This window comes from Volvox carteri, assembly GCF_000143455.1.
Source record: "Volvox carteri f. nagariensis unplaced genomic scaffold VOLCAscaffold_23, whole genome shotgun sequence".
Taxonomy (NCBI): domain Eukaryota; kingdom Viridiplantae; phylum Chlorophyta; class Chlorophyceae; order Chlamydomonadales; family Volvocaceae; genus Volvox; species Volvox carteri.
In genome coordinates, this window is record NW_003307566.1 from 258,499 (window position 1) to 277,191 (window position 18,693).

The 18,693-nt window shown below is 54.9% G+C and overlaps 3 protein-coding genes across 3 annotated transcripts; all 3 read right to left on the reverse strand.

Moving 5' to 3' along the window:
• Window positions 1-2,402: 2,402 nt before the first annotated feature.
• Window positions 2,403-4,183, reverse strand: VOLCADRAFT_91834 (uncharacterized protein; the record flags this gene model as incomplete). The annotated part of the gene is made up of 3 exons (XM_002951350.1): window positions 2,403-2,672; window positions 3,342-3,690; window positions 3,834-4,183. 3 exons carry the CDS (start codon window positions 4,181-4,183, stop codon window positions 2,403-2,405), a joined length of 969 nt encoding a protein of 322 aa, XP_002951396.1.
• A 3,800-nt stretch (window positions 4,184-7,983) lies between these two features.
• mcm3 (minichromosome maintenance protein 3) lies at window positions 7,984-11,065 on the reverse strand (the record flags this gene model as incomplete). The annotated part of the gene is made up of 7 exons (XM_002951351.1): window positions 10,344-11,065; window positions 9,682-9,861; window positions 9,256-9,424; window positions 8,911-8,993; window positions 8,505-8,640; window positions 8,302-8,408; window positions 7,984-8,112 (listed from the first exon to the last, which is right to left on the reverse strand). Coding segments are annotated over exons 1-7 (1,446 nt in total), but the record flags the coding sequence as incomplete, so codon positions are not given.
• Window positions 11,066-12,387: 1,322 nt separating this feature from the next.
• VOLCADRAFT_117809 (uncharacterized protein) lies at window positions 12,388-17,257 on the reverse strand (the record flags this gene model as incomplete). Its single annotated transcript, XM_002951352.1, has 8 exons — window positions 12,388-12,447; window positions 12,931-13,095; window positions 13,732-13,832; window positions 14,422-14,531; window positions 15,000-15,084; window positions 15,518-15,606; window positions 16,476-16,554; window positions 16,948-17,257. 8 exons carry the CDS (start codon window positions 17,255-17,257, stop codon window positions 12,388-12,390), a joined length of 999 nt encoding a protein of 332 aa, XP_002951398.1.
• Between the last annotated feature and the right edge of the window lie 1,436 nt (window positions 17,258-18,693).

Sequence of the window (18,693 nt, forward strand, 5' to 3'; positions counted from 1 at the left end):
TTGAACTCCAAAACCACACCTTCTGGCATTGGCCTGTTCATCAGCCACTCCACTCGTTCGTCTACCTCGTGTAGCCCTTGCGGGGACTCCTTCTATACGTCGTGCCCCAGAAAATATAGAAAACGGAGGAGTAGTGTCCCCCATCCGGCCCCTTCGGGGTTGGAGAGGGACTCTGCGACCTCCTGTCGCAATACTTGGTGTGCCACAGACCCACGCTGTAAACGGACACGGTTCCAAAAACCTCACAACCTGCTTGAAAACGTGGTATTGGAGGGGTAGCTGCGACAGCTCTGCAAACAGGAGGCAGTGTGTTGGTCTGGCAGCTCCTACAATTTGCCGCATGAAAGATATCTGAAGCTGCACCGCTCTGTCCATTAGGCATTCCTCGAAGGGCCCCTCTGCAAGGTTACTCGCATCACTCCGCCTCCTGAGCCTGTCCAAGACCTCAGCTAGCATAAACGGCCCCCACGCTTGACAACCATACAACAGTATTGCTCGTACCTGCGTATCGAAACACCTCATCCTCACATCTGGGGCGAACAACTTTAGCTTATCTAATTTTGCACTCAACGCGAACATACCTGCTCTAGCTGTGTCGTACAACTGCTGACGGCAGGCCCAGGACTGCCGTTCCGGCCCATACACTAACACCAGATATCGTGCACTATCCTTAACCGGTATGGCCTCTCCAGCCAGCCTGAGCTCATCACACGATGCTTGGACAGCACTTCTAATGTCGCTGTCGCTTGCAAAAACGAGGCGTTCACATTTCGACACATTTGGACGCATCCCAAAATCATCACAGAACATGTCCACAATGTTGAGCAGCTCCCCCATGCGTCCCGGTGTTGTTGCCAGAAGGCTAACGTCATCGCATAGAGGAGGATGGACACTCACTCATTTCCAACCTCCGGTGCATCCTCTGGCCGTGCCCCCATGTCAACACCGTCGTGCATATCGATGACGTCCACGAGAGTTTCAATGTAGAGTCCAAACAGCTCGGTTGATAATGGACAGCCTTGTTTCACACCCTGTTTTGATTCAAATTCACCTCCAGCCTTGCCATTCGTCTTGATGACCATTGTAACCTTGTCATACGCCCGCATCTGCGACTGCAGCATGGACCCTTCAACCCCTCTCTCTTGCAAACGAAGCCACATTATCTCCCGCGGCACCTTGTCAAACGCCTTCTCAAAGTCAATTTGCACAATGATTAACGGCCGCTGTCCCGGTTGGCTATGCCTAGCAGTAAGGTACTGCTTGGCAAAGAGATGATGTGTAGTACCGAATCCTCTTCTGAAACCCGCTTGGCCTCAGTGTCTAAGTGAGAGCGTCTCCCCCGTGCGAACGAGCCTAACCAGGAGGACCAGCGCGTAACATTTCGCCAAGGCGCCGCCTACTGCTATGCCCCGGTTGCTGATATGTTCCAAAAGCACGTGCAGTACCAGAACAAGCTGATTCACTTGCCCCCGTCGCCTGCCCCTACCATTACCCGACGCGGAGCCTTCTTCTTCTCGAGGCAAACGCGCATAGCGGTAACATTCTGACGGCGCTACTTCCAAACCTGATGCCTTACTGTTGGGCAGCCGGTCAACAGCACGTGCAACTTCCTCCAGCGTGAGGGGAGGGTCTAGGATTTCTGCTGCCTTCGCAGTCCTGCCCAAAACCGAGTGGGATGACCGCCATTCCTGCCCCTCTAGGAGCTGCCCAAAGTTAATGAAGTTCAAAAGCCGGTTCGCACCATCAGGCTCCGTCTCCCCAACACCTGCGTTTAATAGCACAGCAAAGTGTTCCCTGAAGACCTCAGTATCATCTATCGCACATCGCTCCCTCAACCTCCCTCCTAAAGCCCGCCACAAAGCTCGTTGGTCATGCCGACATTTGACCACAAAATCTCTCATCCTGTCCTCCTCATATGCCGCCTTTGCATGTCTTTTTGCCCGGTTGTAATCTGTCCGCGCATGGCAGAAAGCCTCCCATTCCGGACCCGATTTATTACTCACCCGGCCTGGACCCAGCTCGGCCCTACACTCCAACATGCGCTGCCGCGTTTGCTGACATTCCCGGTTCCACCAAACAGTATCCCCACCTGCCGTCATGCCGGTAAGACCGTGGGTATCGAAGGCCCTCGCCAGGACTTTGTACAGGGCACCTCCAATGCGTTCGACAGCTTGTGTGGTGTTGCAAACTCCCCTCTGCAGATCCTCGGCCACTTGGCTTAAGGCATTCATGGTAGGGGACCCCCCCTCAAAATACATTAAGAACAAGCGTCAAAGGACGGTGGTCGGTGGGCTCCCATCCATCCAACTCGATCAGTTTCCCACCCTCAGAAAGGTGGCGTACTGCTGAAGCACACGCGGAGTCGCTATGAACAAATCGACCATACTACCGCCTGCCTCCCCTTAAGGGAAAGTTAGGCGGCCTTCAAGGTCCCCTCTCATCCGGCCGTTCATCACGAGCAGCCCTTCGGATCTGCAGAGCGCCCCAAGCTGGGCACCAAAGAAATTGCAAACTTGGTCCTGGCAATTTCGAGTTCCGAGTCCATCATAGTTCTGGTAGTCCCTCAGTCCTTCAAAACCCATGACCTCGCGTACAGCCTGCAACTGCTCTAAATCCGGGATGTCGTTCACGTAAGTGGGTAGGTCCATCGGGGTAGCACGGTTCCACTCATGCTGTGCTCCAGACAGACGTGCTTTAGGTTCCCCGGCTATCAGTACGTCCTCATCGCCAAGCCTGAGTTTTGTTAGTGACTGTTGGATCCTGGTAAAAGCTGCTTCTGCTGCTGCAGTGCGCTGTGATACGGTGCCTCCATCATCCGGGTAGACCCTGGACGTCTCTGGTGCGAGGTAGCAGGCTCCCATCAGGAGACTACTATCTGTGGAAAGGCTAATGCGTGCCCAAATGACCCCGCACCCTGGCAGCTGGTTGTCCTTGTGCACTACCGTAATACCCCGCGTGAATGACTCCCGTACATAGAGTGCGACGCCCCCATAATCGGCCCTCAGGGCTTCCTTTGACCTCTCCACCCGAAAAATACGGAACCCTTCCAAAGCTATGTCTTTCTCCTCAATAGTGTCTTTCAAATGTGCCTCAGCTATAACAACAATATCATGACTCGTGACGAACGACCTAATTCCTGCTCGGTTGAGCTTGAAAAGTCCCGCCTCCAATAGCCCATGAACATTCCACAGTAAAATCCGTAGCCCTCGGCTTGCGTGCCCCTAGGTGTCGTCCATGTCGTCAGCGTTAGGGAGGTTTGCGAAGCGGTTTGCCCTGTTACCCGCCAGTTGGTCACGGGCCCTGTCATCCCTTCCCCCACTGCCGCTTCCTCCTTGGCCCACCTGCCCGTTTCGTGTACCTCCCGCCACGAGTCGGAACCCTTCCGCGTCCACGGCCCTGCTATCCAACCCTTGCACTCGTGGATCGCGTCCGGCTGGCGGTCTGTAGCTCGCTCGTTCCAGAGTGCCTGGTGAAGCCGTGTACATGAGTCCAATAGTGCCCTCGGTTCGCAGCTGTTTCGGGGGCTTTGCCTTCGCAGCGCTGAGTGTGGCCTCGGGTGGTATCTTACTTTTATTGTTCCCAATGAGCGCCAGCTCGTGACCGGGCGGGATTGACTCGGGAGGTGGTGGAGGAGGGGCTCTGGCGGTCGGGTTAGCCCCTACTGAGGGCGCTATCGCTGCCGGCCCTGCCCTGCAGGCCGCAGATGGGGATAGCGATGCCCGCACACCACGCGCCCACGAGGTGGTCGCTGGTGCAATAGCTGCCGTTGGGTTTGCTGCCCCTGCAAGGGCCATAGCTGCAGACCCTGCGGCCGCCATCTTGGAGCCCCGTACACACCCCTTCCCGGCTGCTGCAGTCGTAGCTGCTGCTGCCACTCCCGAGGTGCCACCTCCGGGGCCCCTGCTGCCGCTGGCCCCTCCTTCTCCGCCTCGTGCGTTGCCACCGACATATTCACTGACGTCAGCACCCTGCTCGGCAGCTGCAGTCCCTTCTCCATCGCTGTCGTCTCCGTCGGCACCGTACTCCGCGCTGCCCGGATGCGAATATAGCGCACCCCAGGTATGATGCAGCATACTCTTACTCCAAAGGTGGATACCCGGGCGGGCGAGAAGTCTACCAGCTGAATATAGACAAAGGCCTCCACCTCGGATGGGGACTGACGAAATGCCACAATTTCAAACATATACACAACCTACGGGATCACAAATAACCAAAAATCCCAGGGGGCGCCCGAGGACGTTTGCTCGAGGGGGGGAGCAATTCTCTATTGCAAGGTATCTCGCCTGTAACCAACAAAGATCGTATGAGCGCAAACAAGTTAGGCTGACTCTAGTGACTGTGCTCAAAGTTACATCAACGCCTCTCGGGCTAAATTAAATCTCAAAAGGTGCCGCGTATCTCAATTCTGAGATTACGGCGTATGATAACTCGAACACCCAGCTTGTGTTATAATTTGCCCGCACGGGCATTCCGACTTTCCACCAACAGGCCGACAAGTTTGCTTTCATTTCTCTATGAAGTACGCAAGCTGCTCGTTTGTACAAATACTTTGGCCAATGGCAGTGTGCCGCGGCGACTGTTGGGCCAATTGCTGAAGCCGCTGGCGCTTCGGGGATAAACATCACAGACAGCACCGGAAGTGCTGCGGGCTTTTGGGAAGTGTGTCGAGCTAGGCCAATTCTGACTGTCCGAATGTCCCTGCCAGGCCAATTCGACACCCCGAACAGGCTAATCCTGACTGTCGGAATGTCCCTGCCAGGCGAATTCGTGTCCCTGTCAGGCCAATTCAAGGGCCTGTCCCAGGTGTAGACCCCGTGCCAATTTCAACTCTTTTATCGAGCATTTTCGACCAATGGCGGGGTCGGCCCGGAAACTCTCAGGCAGGCATCCAGAATCGCGGTAGTTGAAGGAACTTATGAAAATTTTCAACTACTGTGTAGGTTTTGATTCTGTACGTGGGCCAGGAAGTGGCAGGATCCCTCAACAGGACAATTTTACCGAGTATGCACATGTGCTCGTGTAATGATGCTGTAATTGCAGAACTCCAGTTCTTGGACGCAGCAAGACGCCAAAAAGTCAAGGACCCACGAAGTCGTCGTTTGCCATAAATGACGCCTTAAGGCCGCTCAAGAGAGCGACGCCCAGAACTACGGCGGCTTCCGACGACATGGGCCAGAAGGCAATCTCTACCCGTACATACTTCCCCAACCACGCGAACCCCTTATCAATGGGTCACGTTCATGCATTACTCGAAACCCCGTACCGAAATCTGGTCTGGTCCCAGCAACTAGACAATAAACTAAACAATAAACGAGTAAAAAAATCACCTGCGGACCGATGGGCCATCCGCCCGACAGATATATATTGTTGTTATCCTCGGTTCGGTTGCGCCAATCCTATGACGGTCTTACGCGGTCGGTTCAACGGATTTGTTGCCTGGTTAAGCGCCTGTGAGTCAATACTGCTTTGGGAGTTGACAATGACGAGATGCGTCATGGCGCTCGAGGATAACCGAGGATAACCGAAACCGTCTGCCTGCCCATCCATCCGCATAGGAGTTGCATAGTTTACATGAAGCTGAACATGTGGCTATCCTCGTCGTATGCTACATCTGGCAGGTAATTGCCCTTGGCCAGCTCCAAATCGTGATTGTGGGAAATCCATTTGACGTAACCCGCCAGGGCGGCTGTGGAGATGGACAAGCCCTTGGACACGAGGATGCGCTGCAAATGTGTAAACATGGGTTGGCGAACAAAGGGTACGTATCCCGGTCATAATCAGGGAAGAAGGGGAGACAGACTCAATAAAGAATCCAGTTGGTAATCCGCCAGGCTTAAATTGGGTCTAAACAGCCTTGCATGAGATTTAAGCTTGGAGAGCTGACATACAGGCTGAAAAATGCACCACACAACACCTAAACGCGTCACTTCAGCCCGTGCCCATACCACCCTCAGCATACGCGGACATACATGCACAGGGCATACACAAACAAGTGCACATGTGATCTAATTGAAAAGTGCACACACACACATACACCTCAACCGAACTCGCACCTTGAGCTCGGCCACCTCCACCAGCTCGTCGCGGCCGCGCTGCTCCAACATAGCCCCAATTTCCGCCACAATCTTGGCCTTGGCCTCAATCGTCAGGGACTCCAGGGTGGGGTAGGTCTGTAGGGTGCAAGTAGCCAAAACGCAAAGCACGAGAGCTGACGTGAAACAAGGCCACAACCAGCATCAACATGGTTACACAAGGTGGAGCCGCCAACGCAAGCAGGGCAAGCCTGGCCAATAATAGAAAAATAGAGACAGAAGACATGAAGGTGCTATCCATGCCATGCCGGATTATACCTCACCTCGCTACCGGATGCGGCTATTTCAGCAGCCGCCATGGCCTCCTCATGACCGTCCGGCACTGTTTGAACACCGACCACCGCCAAGGTGTTGGCCACCTCGCTAGCCACGCCGCCGCCGTTCCGCGGCCGCCCCCCACGCCGTCGGACAGGTTCCCCAGCGGCGGCGGCATCCGCTTGCCCGCTTGGCTCTGCGCCCCCATCTTCACGTCCGCGTTTGTTAGCGCGAGCGCGTGTCCCTTTCCTGCACGAACCATGAAGCGGGAAAGCTCGATAAGGATTAGGAAATGGCTGGTCATAGCTGGGCACCGCTAAACACCAATGAAGGCGAGGTGGTTGTCGGCGTCTTTTAAGCTATGCACCCATCAGATGCTCCCTCGGAATAAGGCGGCCTCAGCTGCCATGGAAAGGAATCGCGCACCACCGCACTCACTCAGGCTCCGCCGCCGCAACGCCGTAGGCCCCAGTACCCTGAGCAGCCGCAGTCGCCGCGTCCTCCATCTCGCCATCTTGCGCCACGTCGCCACCGTCACCACCGTCCTCATCCCCGTCATCCTCATCGCCGTGAGCAGCCCCCCGCTCGCTCTTGCGCGTGTGGTCGTCCTCACCCACAATCTCCCGCCTCATCACGTGGTCTAACAGCGCGCATGCAATCGCGACGTCAGCCCGGTTGATGACATCACCTAGCCGGACCTTGCAGTGTGCCGTGGCTAACCGGATAATCGTCTCGAGGCAACGGGGCGTGACAGGGAAGTTGCGCTGGCCCGGTGGCAGCGCCCGCAAAGACACGTAGTAGTCCACAATGCGCTTCACGGCGGACTCTTCCATGGCCAGAGAGGGCGCAGAGTCGCCCTTGGCGGCGGCCTGAGCGGCGGCACGCGCGTACTTCCGCTTTGCAAAGATGAGGTACTTACGCAGAAACTCTGTTGTAAGAACCTGCGCGCGGACCATAGTAAGTGGAGGCGGTTTGAGGTTGCGCTGTAGTGGGCGGGCCAGGCAATGCGTACAGCAATGGGTGGTGAGTGGGCAGTACATGAAGGGAACGAGGCAGCATGGCGGACAAAATCGTCCGGGCGGGTAGTACCTGAGAGGGTAGGACTCCTAGGATGCCCTTAGGCCCTTTGTTATTTACACAAGGCACACACATACGGAGAAGCAGGGCGTCACCGGCACTACCTGCTGCTCCGCCTCAGCCGCAGCGCCGTGCAATCGTGTGTCAATCTTGAGCCACATCCGGATGTCGTCCGGGTCCTGCTCCATGGAGAGCCGCCGGTCATGAATGGTCTCCTGCATAGTCGGGCCCCTGCCGTCGTCGCCAGGCGGGCGATATTGGTGCTGGCGCAGCACATGCAACGCAACCTGCGTTGCAAGAAGTAAACGAGTATTGGTCGATGGAACTAAAGAAACGAAAGAACGGCGAGTGAGTGCTTTCGTGTCGAGTGATATTGGATTTGTTGGTGCATATAGTACCCATGTCCCCAGCCTAGCGCCAACCATGGCAAGGACAACAGGCCCAGCCAAATTAACCCCCAGCCCAACCGCACCTGGCGGTCCCGCTCATCGTTCATAGAGTCAAGCACCACAAACAACATGTCGAAACGGGAAAGCAGCGAGTCGGGTAGATTCACGTTGCGCGTGACGCTGATGTGCCTGTCGTAGGAGCCATACAGCGGATTGGCTGCCGCCAGCACGGAGCACCTTGCGTTCAGCGAGGTGTGAATGCCGGCCTTGGCGATGGTGACCGTTTGCTGCTCCATCACCTGTGCATACGCGAGTGCCGAGCGAGACCATAGAGGCAAAGTTGGCCAGGTGTTGAAAGTCGGTTAAAACGTTAATATGTGGTTGTCTGCAAGATGTTTGAACGGGCATCAAACATCAAAAGTTCATACCCTTCGTCAAAATCCCTTTGTTTTTACCCACCGTTTGACCATGCACGCAGACGCACGCACCTCGTGTATTGCGACGCGATCTTGGTCGCTCATCTTGTCGAACTCATCGATGCACACCACACCGCGATCCGCCAACACCATGGCGCCGGCCTCCAGACGCTTCTCCCCTGAAGGCAATTATTTGAAGTGGGTTTCTTAGGTATTATAACACAGCTTGGGAGTACATATGTCAATACACTCATGACCGGGCATCTCATGCCTACCCGTCTCGCCGTCGGTAGTGACGGCAGCAGTGAGACCCACGCCTGAGGAACCGCGACCGGTGGTGGACACGGCGTGAGGCGCGATATTCATGACTGCGCGGAGCAGCTGGCTTTTGGCGACACCAGGGTCACCAACCTACGGAGGCAGCGATGAAAGTGGCAGTGGGAAAAAGTGAAATGGGAAGCGGCTGGAAAACCGGCAAAAGGGTGACGCACAGACTATAGCCATGTAGACATGAATACATGGGGTTATTGCGGGGGCACTAAGTTCTGTAGGGATAGGCCCCAGCGAACATCACAACTTGGGAGGCAATTCCCGGCCAGCCCTTCCCTTCCCCAATCCCCCTAAACAATCGTCGGTCCCTTCCTCCTTCCTGCTCCGCTTGACCCGGACCATCCTACTCACCATGAGCGCGTTGATGTCACCACGGAGGTGTGTGCCGTTCTCCAGGGTCTTCTCCAACCCGCCAAATAGCATCAACGCCAGACCTATCAGTGACCAAAGTCCAGAATCCCGGGTAGAAGTTTGTTTGTATGTTTGAGGGAGGGAAGCTGGACGATCAGTTCAGTCCAATCCCCTGGGGTCGCAACTAGGCCAGTCAGCACAGCACATCCCACAGGCGGCAGCTTCCCCAAATCCCCAGGTTCCTGATTGTATCTTGTGAACAACCCACAACATTGATAATATATTCGTGCATTATTAACGCAGCATTATTTATCCTAGGGCAAATTAGGATCAAGCTTCACTCGCCCTTCTTGATGATGTCGTGTCCGTAAATAGATGGCGCCAGGGAAGCCCCTAGGAGGTCCAGCACGCGTGGCCGCTGAGCCAGTCGCTTGATTTCGCGCGCGTCAGCCATGGTCACCTTGGTCTGACTGTCCTTGTTCAGCTTGTGCACCGAAATTCCCACAAGGACGGCCTTGAGTACCGCAACAAGACGAACGGGGGGAGCAGGGAACAGACGCTTAAAACGTGCTATAAAACGGTAGTTTCTGCTTCACCATCCATGCTGTGGACTGAACAGGATGCCATCGCATTACAGAAGTGCATAAAGCCCAAGAGCCGATAAGCATAGAGTGCAAGTCAACGGCTTCTTAACCTCCACGTCCTTCACCCCCACCCTTACACTTCAACCCTTCTACATGCCATCATCAGCAGAACACACCAACTCTCTACCTTGTAAACAGCGTTGACGCTTCCTGACTGCTTTCCAGCCAGCGGTTTGTAGATGCCCACTATCGATACGCGGTCTCCGGGCTTGGCTCCGTCCACCAGGTCGCTCTCCAGAATAATTTCGGTCGAGTGAGGCAGCTGACCGGGAGGTGCGGTCTCGGGGAGCTCCTGGACTTGCATGGTCTGGGGATGGTAGAGGAAGAGAGCCAAGGGGCGGTAATGTGGGGATCGGTAGTGGAAAACGGGTAAAAAAATAGTATTGGGTCGCAGTTATGGGCTGGCTTATGAGTTGGAGAATGAGATTGGGCAGTTTGTATGTGTGCCGAGGCAAGCGTTTCCTGAGAGTTGTGCAACACTCTGCGACCCTAAGACCACGACCGTGCCCCTTATGCATTCAGCTACCCAAAAGGCTTCCGCCAGGACGGCATACTTTTCAAAAAACCCACCACCTGCTCAGGTGTTTTCCTCATACCCTACGATTAACTGTTTGAAGTACTCTCCAGCTCTTCTAATTCGGATCGGCATTGGTGTTGGTGAAGTCTGTTCCGCACCTAGCTCGCGTCAATTGCTGCTGGAAACGGACATTGTCTAAGATCGTACAAACCCATCCAGATCCGCTCGTCCCAGTGCCCACATGGACGAAGCATCGGCTGGATTGCAATTACCTGGTTGTCGATGTACTTGCAGAGGCCGAATTCCGTCGTGAGGGGGTTTCCCGCCGAGTCAAACTGGGGATAGGAGGCGCCTGTCGGTGCACCGCGCAGCGAAGTGACGTCGCGGTATTGCTGCGTGATGTACTCCTTGGTGCCTTCGGAGTAATGTACCGAGGTGACCAGCTTAGGGCGTACAAGGGAGCACTTTGTAACAATTCCAAAGACGCACACCAGCTGGTTGATAAAGGCAGACGTCAGCTGACGCGGCGAGACCTCGTGACGGCCAAAGTCCCCTTTGAGACCAATGGAAATGTTCATGTTACCCGTCTCTTCTAAAAGACGCAGCAGAACGGGGTCAACGCCGCTCTTCACAAAATTCTGTAACGCGTCCTCGAACGCCGGCAAGCATTCGAGTGGCTTTTGTAGTAATTGAACAAGGAGAGGCTCATCATATTTTCGAAGGTGGTGTTCGGCAACCATCAGGCGCCGCGACTTGATGCGGTAGGCTTTGCCAGACCCCGCTATTGGCTCGTAAAGGTCCTCCAGAGCACGCGCATAGCTCCAGGAGCCCTGGCCTGGAGTAGAAAATTCATACTGAAGGAAGTCTGAGAACCTACGAGTGAGCTGCACCCGGACTTCGGAATAATCCTCCATTGTACAAAAGGTTGGTCAACAGACGAAGGTCAATACTGCACCGATGGAAACAGCTAGCATGCGGGACTGTTGTGTGCAGTTTGATGAGTCGTTTGGGCAAAGCGAGTGACTCGAGAGCCAACACCTTATCAATTGGCTGACCGCGCCTTTTTTTCAAAATGCCGTACTTCAGCAGGCAGTATGGACACTGGACTTAGCCCCAACCATTTCGCCGATTCTCTCAAACCTTGCTTATCCTACAATGCAGTTAAATCTTAGGGCGTACGACCAAGTGACCAAACCTCAACATTGCGGCGACCATGATAAATTATGTCTGACGTTGTGATATTCGCCGAACATACATATGCTTTTACTCTTCATTGTTGTCAATATGTAGTTTTTCCAACGATCTTCGCTATCTAGTCATGATTTTTGACGATGTGCTGCCCAACATTAGCCCGTTACGGTGTATAGCTGAATACTCCTTTCGTTCATTTGGTGGCGGTGGTGAAGGTGCTCCCAGGCCGCAGCTACAAAGGACTATCAAAGATCTCGGGAGAGTTGCAAATCTCAGAACGGATCATACTATCCGGTGATAGCGACTGGTCAGCTCACTACGCCGCCGGCATCGCCTGATACGCACATCCTGGGGTTCTCGTGGGAGGCACGTCGCGTCGTATAATTGAGGGCCCAGGGCTGGCAGAAACACACCCAGGCAAACACCCACGATCTGTTGTGATCCAGTATTACGTAACGAGATTCGTTCGTGCACATTCTGACACTTCCATTCCTCAAGAAAAAGTCTTCTCGTCTGTCAACACATAAAACGGTGTCCTAGCATTTCCCGGCCAGCAGTTTCAAAGCTTTACCACCCGGTCACCTCTCGCGTGCACAACCCCAGCTCTCTCGTCCCCACGCACCGCACGTCTTTCCCCTCACATATCACCGTTCAAATCCCCATACACACCACCCGAGTCTCCCCCGTTTATCTTTGCCCCATAACACAACGCAAGTGCACCTCGCTGTAAGCGATGTCCCAACCGAACACAACCAAAGCGAGCCAGACCGATCCGCCAGCACAACATGCTACCTGTATGTACACCACCTGCGTGACGTAGGGGGTTATACCACCACCCGTGGCCACTAGCCCTATACCTTCCTTCGGGGCATCTCCATCCTCCTCACGCAGATGCGCCGCCTTCTGTATGAAGTCAGGGCCTATTTCGGGTTTTCGGTTTCTAGAATTCAGTAGCCACCACCACCACATCCAGTGAATTTGCACCCATGAATCATCCCTGAAGCCAGGCAGACATACGGCCCCACCGGGGCAGCGGCAGCGCACGGTCCATGGGCGCAATGAACAAACACCCCCCACCGTCATTTCCCGCTGTTAGCCATGGAAGTCCCACCAACATGATTTTCATCATGCGTAGCCCTTCATAGCCCATGGAACGAGCACTGCATCCACCACTTGCACAAAGCCCTGCGTGTTCCAGCACAGCGCAGCACAGCGCAGCACAGCACAGCACAGCACGACGTGTCTGTCACTGAGGAAATTATTATGCACGTGTGGAGATGGAAACCCCAAGCAGTGGCTTGGGTAGGGTTTTGGAGTTTTGGAGCGGTACTCGGGCAGGCACGAATGTTCCAGGATTTGGTCAAAGATATTGCGTAACAGGCCCAGTCAGCTCACTGATTGCCCTCCGAGTCGCTGTGCATTATCACCGCCCGCTGCCGCAGCCGTTTTCTTATGTCACTGCAGCCTTCTGGAGCTCCACCGCGCAAGGCGGCTGCAACAGCAACATGCCCGGTCTCACAACTCTGCCACGTCCCTGCCGTGCGTCTGCCCAACATCCTCTTGCCATCGACCGGACGCGGGATTGCCTTACTAGGCTTCATAGATTGACATTTCCGTAGCGCGAATTCAGGTGCTTGCGCCGACCTGCCTATTCGCATGCACGCTCACCTTGCACGCATACAGGTCTCGTTCGATGATAGTAGCACTGCTCTTGGGACTCGATACGGTGACCTTGCCGCTGTTTGCATCCTGCCGTGCGGACACTGTCTTACCATTCGATACGGCGGTATACATGGCTACATCTCCTCGCATGAAGGGGGTCGTCCAGGTGGCCTGTGGTGGCGATTTTGATGATTTTGGTGGTGGTCGTGGTGGTGATGGTGGTGGTGGTAGTGGTGGTAGTGGTGGTGGTCGAAGTGGTGGTAGTGGTGATGGTGGTAGTGGTGATGGTGGTGGTGGTGGTGGTGGTGGTGGTCGAAGTGGTGGTAGTGGTGATGGTAGTGGTGGTAGTGGTGGTGATGGTGGTGGTGGTGATGGTGGTGGTAGTGGTGATGGTGGTAGTGGTAATGGTGGTTGTGGTGATGGTTGTGGTGGTGGTTGTGGTGGTTGTGGTGGTTGTGGTGGTAGTGGTGGTAGTGGTGGTAGTGGTGGTAGTGGTGGTAGTGGTGGTAGTGGTGGTGGTGGTAGTGGTGGTAGTGATGCTGGTGGTGGTGCAGCGGCCCCGTATGAGGCCAATAGTCAGTCGGGCCACCGGGGGCCGCATCATGTGTGGTTGTTACAGTGTGGTTGTTACAGCATCATGATAACACATCCCATCGCAACGCTGGTTAGGGGATGTTTCTGTTCTCTTCACATCACCATCGGCTATTCAGTATCCTCGTGGCTCCTTCGTCAACTTATTCCTATTCATCATCCGATGCCGAACCCCTGAAACCCCTCCTTTTGTCCCCTCCTTCCCCATCACCTCACCTTGAGCGGCTCCACGGGGTGCAGCACGTGATAGCGGCCGATATCCGATAGAATGGCCTTGGCCGAGCCATCTCCCTCCACGGCCTCCTTGCTGCTGTAACCTGCGCGAGTGAGCAAGCGAATGGGCGAGCGAGCGAGTGAGCGAGCGAATGGGCGAGCGAGCTGGGGTTCGTTAGAGGACCATCATGCGTGACACCGTCGAGGCCGTGCGAGCAGAGAGACAGCAGCCGTTGTGAAAAGTCATAATTGGTTGCAGATGTAGTGCCTTCGATGTGCGCACGTATGGGATTAAAGCTGAGCCCCAAAAAGGGGGAACAACCAAAGGATATCCCTGAAGGGAATGATTTCCCCCCCTTCGGTTGACTGTCCTTTTTTAGGGGAACAAAAAGGGTTTCCAATAGTGGTCACCCCTTCCTGTTCCCCTAAAGGGAATGCCCCCTTTCTGATTGATGCCTTCCCAAAGGCCGTCAAGTTTGGTGTTCCCTTTGGCAAGGGAATAATTACTGCATGTGAAGGGAGGGAGGGAAAGAGGGATGGTTCACGGGTAGGGGGAAAGGACGGGTAGGGGGGAGTATTAGATAACAGCAAGGGAAGAGGGAGGGAGTTAGGGTGTATTACAAGCTATGCAGCTCTCCTGGGTCCCCTCCCCCCCTTTCACTGCCAGGCAGATAGACTGACAGACAGACTGACCCAGCCTGTTGAGCGCGGTCCACACAGCGGCATCTGTGGGGGCTAGCAGTGTCGCCATGTAGCCGGGCATCTTGGTTTTGGATCCCTCGTCAGAGAAGCTCAGGAGCCATCTGGTCGAGATGGGTGGGTGGGTGGGAGTGCAGGTCAGATGAAATCAGATCAGCTGGATATCAGATCGCAGCAGATCAGATTACATTCACACATACACACACGCATGCTCAGCTATTATAGCACACATGCGTACACATATCCAAGCAGCAGACAAGGGTAAATCGAAGCAGCTGACGAGGTCGAAGTAAGCAGCTAATGTCATGTCGCTACGCGTCGATGCTACAGTCACCTGAAGTTAGTATTTTGGTCCTGCGCCGCCAAACCCAACCCCACCCCATCCCACCTCACCCATGGAGCTGCACAGCTCCTCTCCCTTCGCGGCTCGAAAATGGCCATGGCAGCATTGTCATCCCCTCCCCCCTCCCTCACACTAAGGCCCCATGTATTGCTCGAGGTTTAGCGCCTGGCATTCATCTTAGATACGGATAATATACGGACAGCGTACGGATGACATGTACGGCTCCCACCTGAACATCTCCAGGCCCTTGGCGCGGAGCACGCCGTCCAGTGTGGGACAGCAGGGGCAACGGCCGCAGCTAATTTGGCAGTAACCTGCACACGTGTTATACGGCAGGAGATGGATGGGAGATGGCGGTACAGACAGCTCGGGTGCCAGACAGGGAAGTCCAGTCCAGGCATGTGATACATATATGAAGTGAATAGCTGTGTTGCAACCCAAGCCAGAAAAGGACAAGGACAAAGGACACGTCCTGTGTGGGAAGGTTCGCCGCGTGAGGGGGGAAAGGAACCGGGCATATGCAAGTACAACCGGTATGCCACACCACGGGAAGGGGGGGGGGGCCGGGCATGTGTTGGTGTACGTCGTTCCAAGAGCTTCTAGCCTTAGGCCCCTTAATTACCTTTATTAATAATGACCCACTCGTGTGTCACAACCCGCCCGCCTCGGTTCCCATCTTCCCTTTCCCCGTCTTTCCCCCTTTCCCTCTCCTCCCCTCTTCTTCCACACAGCTCCGGAACCCGTCACTGCCCTCGGGGACCTCCTCGGGTGTTTCCAGCATGAAGGCCTGGTTGCATGAGCCAAAGCGAGCCTGGTCGTAGCACGAGTACGCCACACTGTGGTAGTTTGTGGAAGTTAAGGTGGTTGTGGTGGTTGTGACCGGGGGGATGGGAAGGGTGGGCGGGAGGGGCTCGTGGAACAAAGCTCTCCCACGCGAGCGATGTCTCCACTGAATTACATACAGGTATTTCTGTTATAACCTCCGCCCCAGCCCCCTGCTGTACGGCATGAAGTAGCACGTTGTAAGGCAGTTGATTGCTCCAGGGAGCAGCAGGCCGCGTTGCCGACAGACCATGAACGTGTACGACGGGTCTCATCCCCCCTTCGCTTTCTAACCCTACCCCTAAAAAGCTCCATTGTCAGAGGAGGACAGTGACGAATCGTCAATTCATCAGTTTTTTTAACCGATATATTGCCCATGAGCTCATGAGAAAACCCCCTCGGTAGCGAAACGAGCGATACAGTGCTGACGAGGCGCTTCCCACTCTCTGGTTTCAATATCCCGCTGTTGAATCCCCCCCGTAACTGAATTGCATTACACAGCTGTTTCGAATAGCAGAGACTTGGATCATAAGGCCCCTGGAACCGCGACCGAGAGCTCTCGGGGCGTGGGTGGTGGCTTTACACCCTCCCTGATTGCAACCCCCATCTCTTTCGCTCTCGCTCTCGCTCTCGCGTGCGCGCGTGCGCGCGCTCTCGTCCCCTGTGCCCTTGCAGCACTTAGGCCGATACTGTTTTGCAGCTCTCATACGACTGCAGTCCTTCGTCAGGCTGCGCATCGAACGTTTATTGTTGTCCATTTCACTCGTCATCATCATTAACATCAGCACGTCATTACACAGATTACTTTCACGCATCATCATTTTCACTAGCTTACTCAGGCAATGACGACAACACTAGTAGCTTTTATATTTCACGGACTCACTTGGCTTGAAGGAAGGAATCCCGGGGGTCCACGTCCGAGCAACCACACGGCAAGGCCAGGCTGGGGTCGCCAGGCTTCACTGTGGACAATGCAGGACGGGGACGAGGTTGCTGGGGCGGCTGCATCTGCGCGGGCTGCTGGAAGGGGATCCTCCAAGCAGAGAAGGCCGCAGCGAGGCGTTGCTGGCCTGAGAGGGTGTGTGACGCAGGAGGGGAGTGAGCGTGGTGGAGGGTTGCCGGTTGATGTTAGGGTATCGGGCTAGTGTAAGGCCAGGGGGACGATATAGCGGGAGGAGGGCGAGCAAGCCCATGATTTATGCGCGACTGCATGAGTCGTAGCGCATGATTTGAGACTTGTGCGCGTATCCAAGCCGCGAGCTGAACCACTTTGCGTTTGCTACATCTGCACAACGTTCCTGGAGCCGTAGCGAATATATTACATATGTGGATGAATCGGGTCGGGTAAAATATACCGGGCAGGGTACAAAAGCACAAAGGGAGTGCCACGAAATGTTTTATTATTTGCATGTTGTGGTTCGCAGATGGGTGGTTGGTGGTTGGTTTCGGTAATGCGGGGGGGTACAGCGGACATGTACCGAAAGTGGGCGGCACAATCGCCGCAAGGTATGCTACCACCAGCAGCAAGGCCGCAGTCACTCGTCGCAGAGAGCTGCTGCTGTTGCGGGCCCCACTGCTGCTGTTGCTGCGGCGCGTCGGCGTGTGAGATTGCGCCGCTGTGTACAGCTCAGTCGCCCGTCGCCGCTGCTCCACAACAATCCACATTTTCACGGCTCAGTGTTTCTGCCACCCGTGGGGGTGAACACGCACGGGTTCTGTCTTCCACGCAGGTATGCGTGCGAGGTATACGTGCGCAATTGACGTATTGCTAGTGTGCAGAGATTGCAGGCTGCGTTATTCGTCAAGGATTTGTAGGAACTAGATACTTTCACCGCTCCGCAGCTGTGAGCGCAGCGGCGTGCAAATCAATCATTAATTGTTCCTCGCTCCATTTATAATATTATTATACCCATGTATGCAATCCCATGTTGCATGGTGCTGGCAGACGCTGGTGGGCCCAAGGACGTTTCCCCAACGTGTGCGGTTCCAAGGCGGACCCTGCTCCGAGGTCTGCTGAAGAAAAGCTGTCATCTTTCTAATACCGCACGGAAAACCAACTTGGAAGCCATGAAAAAACCTTAAAGGTTGAGTGAATAAAAAATTAAAATTGAATGTATTCGTTTTGGTCAACATTTGGTAATGACAGAGCACATGAACATACATACAAACATAGACACGAAAAGTTCGGTTCATGTTTTTTGTTTTTTCCGCCAAGCTCAGTTCAAATCTCCAACTGGAACATGTCCCGTGCAATACGCACCCACGACCTGTCTGGTCGGATTTCTTCCGTCAGCAGCTTGCGGTGGCTGCAGGTGGGTAAAAGGAGTTACACGAGCCGCGTCACACTCGATCATTTTGGGAACCGAACCCACAACAGCCCCCAGAGGGCAGATAAAAAAAAGCCACCCTATCCATGTCCAGCACGTCTTCCGCCGCCACCAGCACCATGCACATTTCCACCGCAATGCCTTCACCTCTGCCGCAACCCCAGCCGTGCACGGGGTCCTTCCTTTGGCAATACCGCACGATCCATGTCGTACACACGTTTCAATACCTTTGTCGTACACATCTGCAAGCAGTTGCAAGGTACTCACCCTCGGCAGTCGTAGCAGCAGCAGCAGCAGCAGCAGGAGGGCCACGGTGGCCCCTCACGTAGCAGGCCCAGGCTCATGCGGTCAGATAGCGACATGCAAACGGGAACGGCCGCGCGTTTGAACAAGCCAGCGCGTCATGTGTCAGTATTCACCGTGTAAAGACGCGCATTCATGACTTGATGGTAAGACGCAGCAGTCCCGGCACAGGCATCGGGTAGCCGTCGAAGCACGCGCCGTGCGAGCCCGGTAGCCGTCGAACCGGGCGCCGTGCGCGCCTGAGGCCTCGTATGCCTAGATGCGGATTCCTGGATGTGGATGCATGTATGCTCATATGCACCAAGTCCCCATGCCGGCCCTCCTGATTCCGATCCCCGCTAGCCGAGGAAAATAACCCCAAAAGTCGTACAATATATACAAGTAGTCTTCTTTGATGATATGGCGATGGTCGTCCGCCTAGTTTCATAAAACAGGTAATTGATCGACTTAGTGTACGAGATGCAGCGAGAT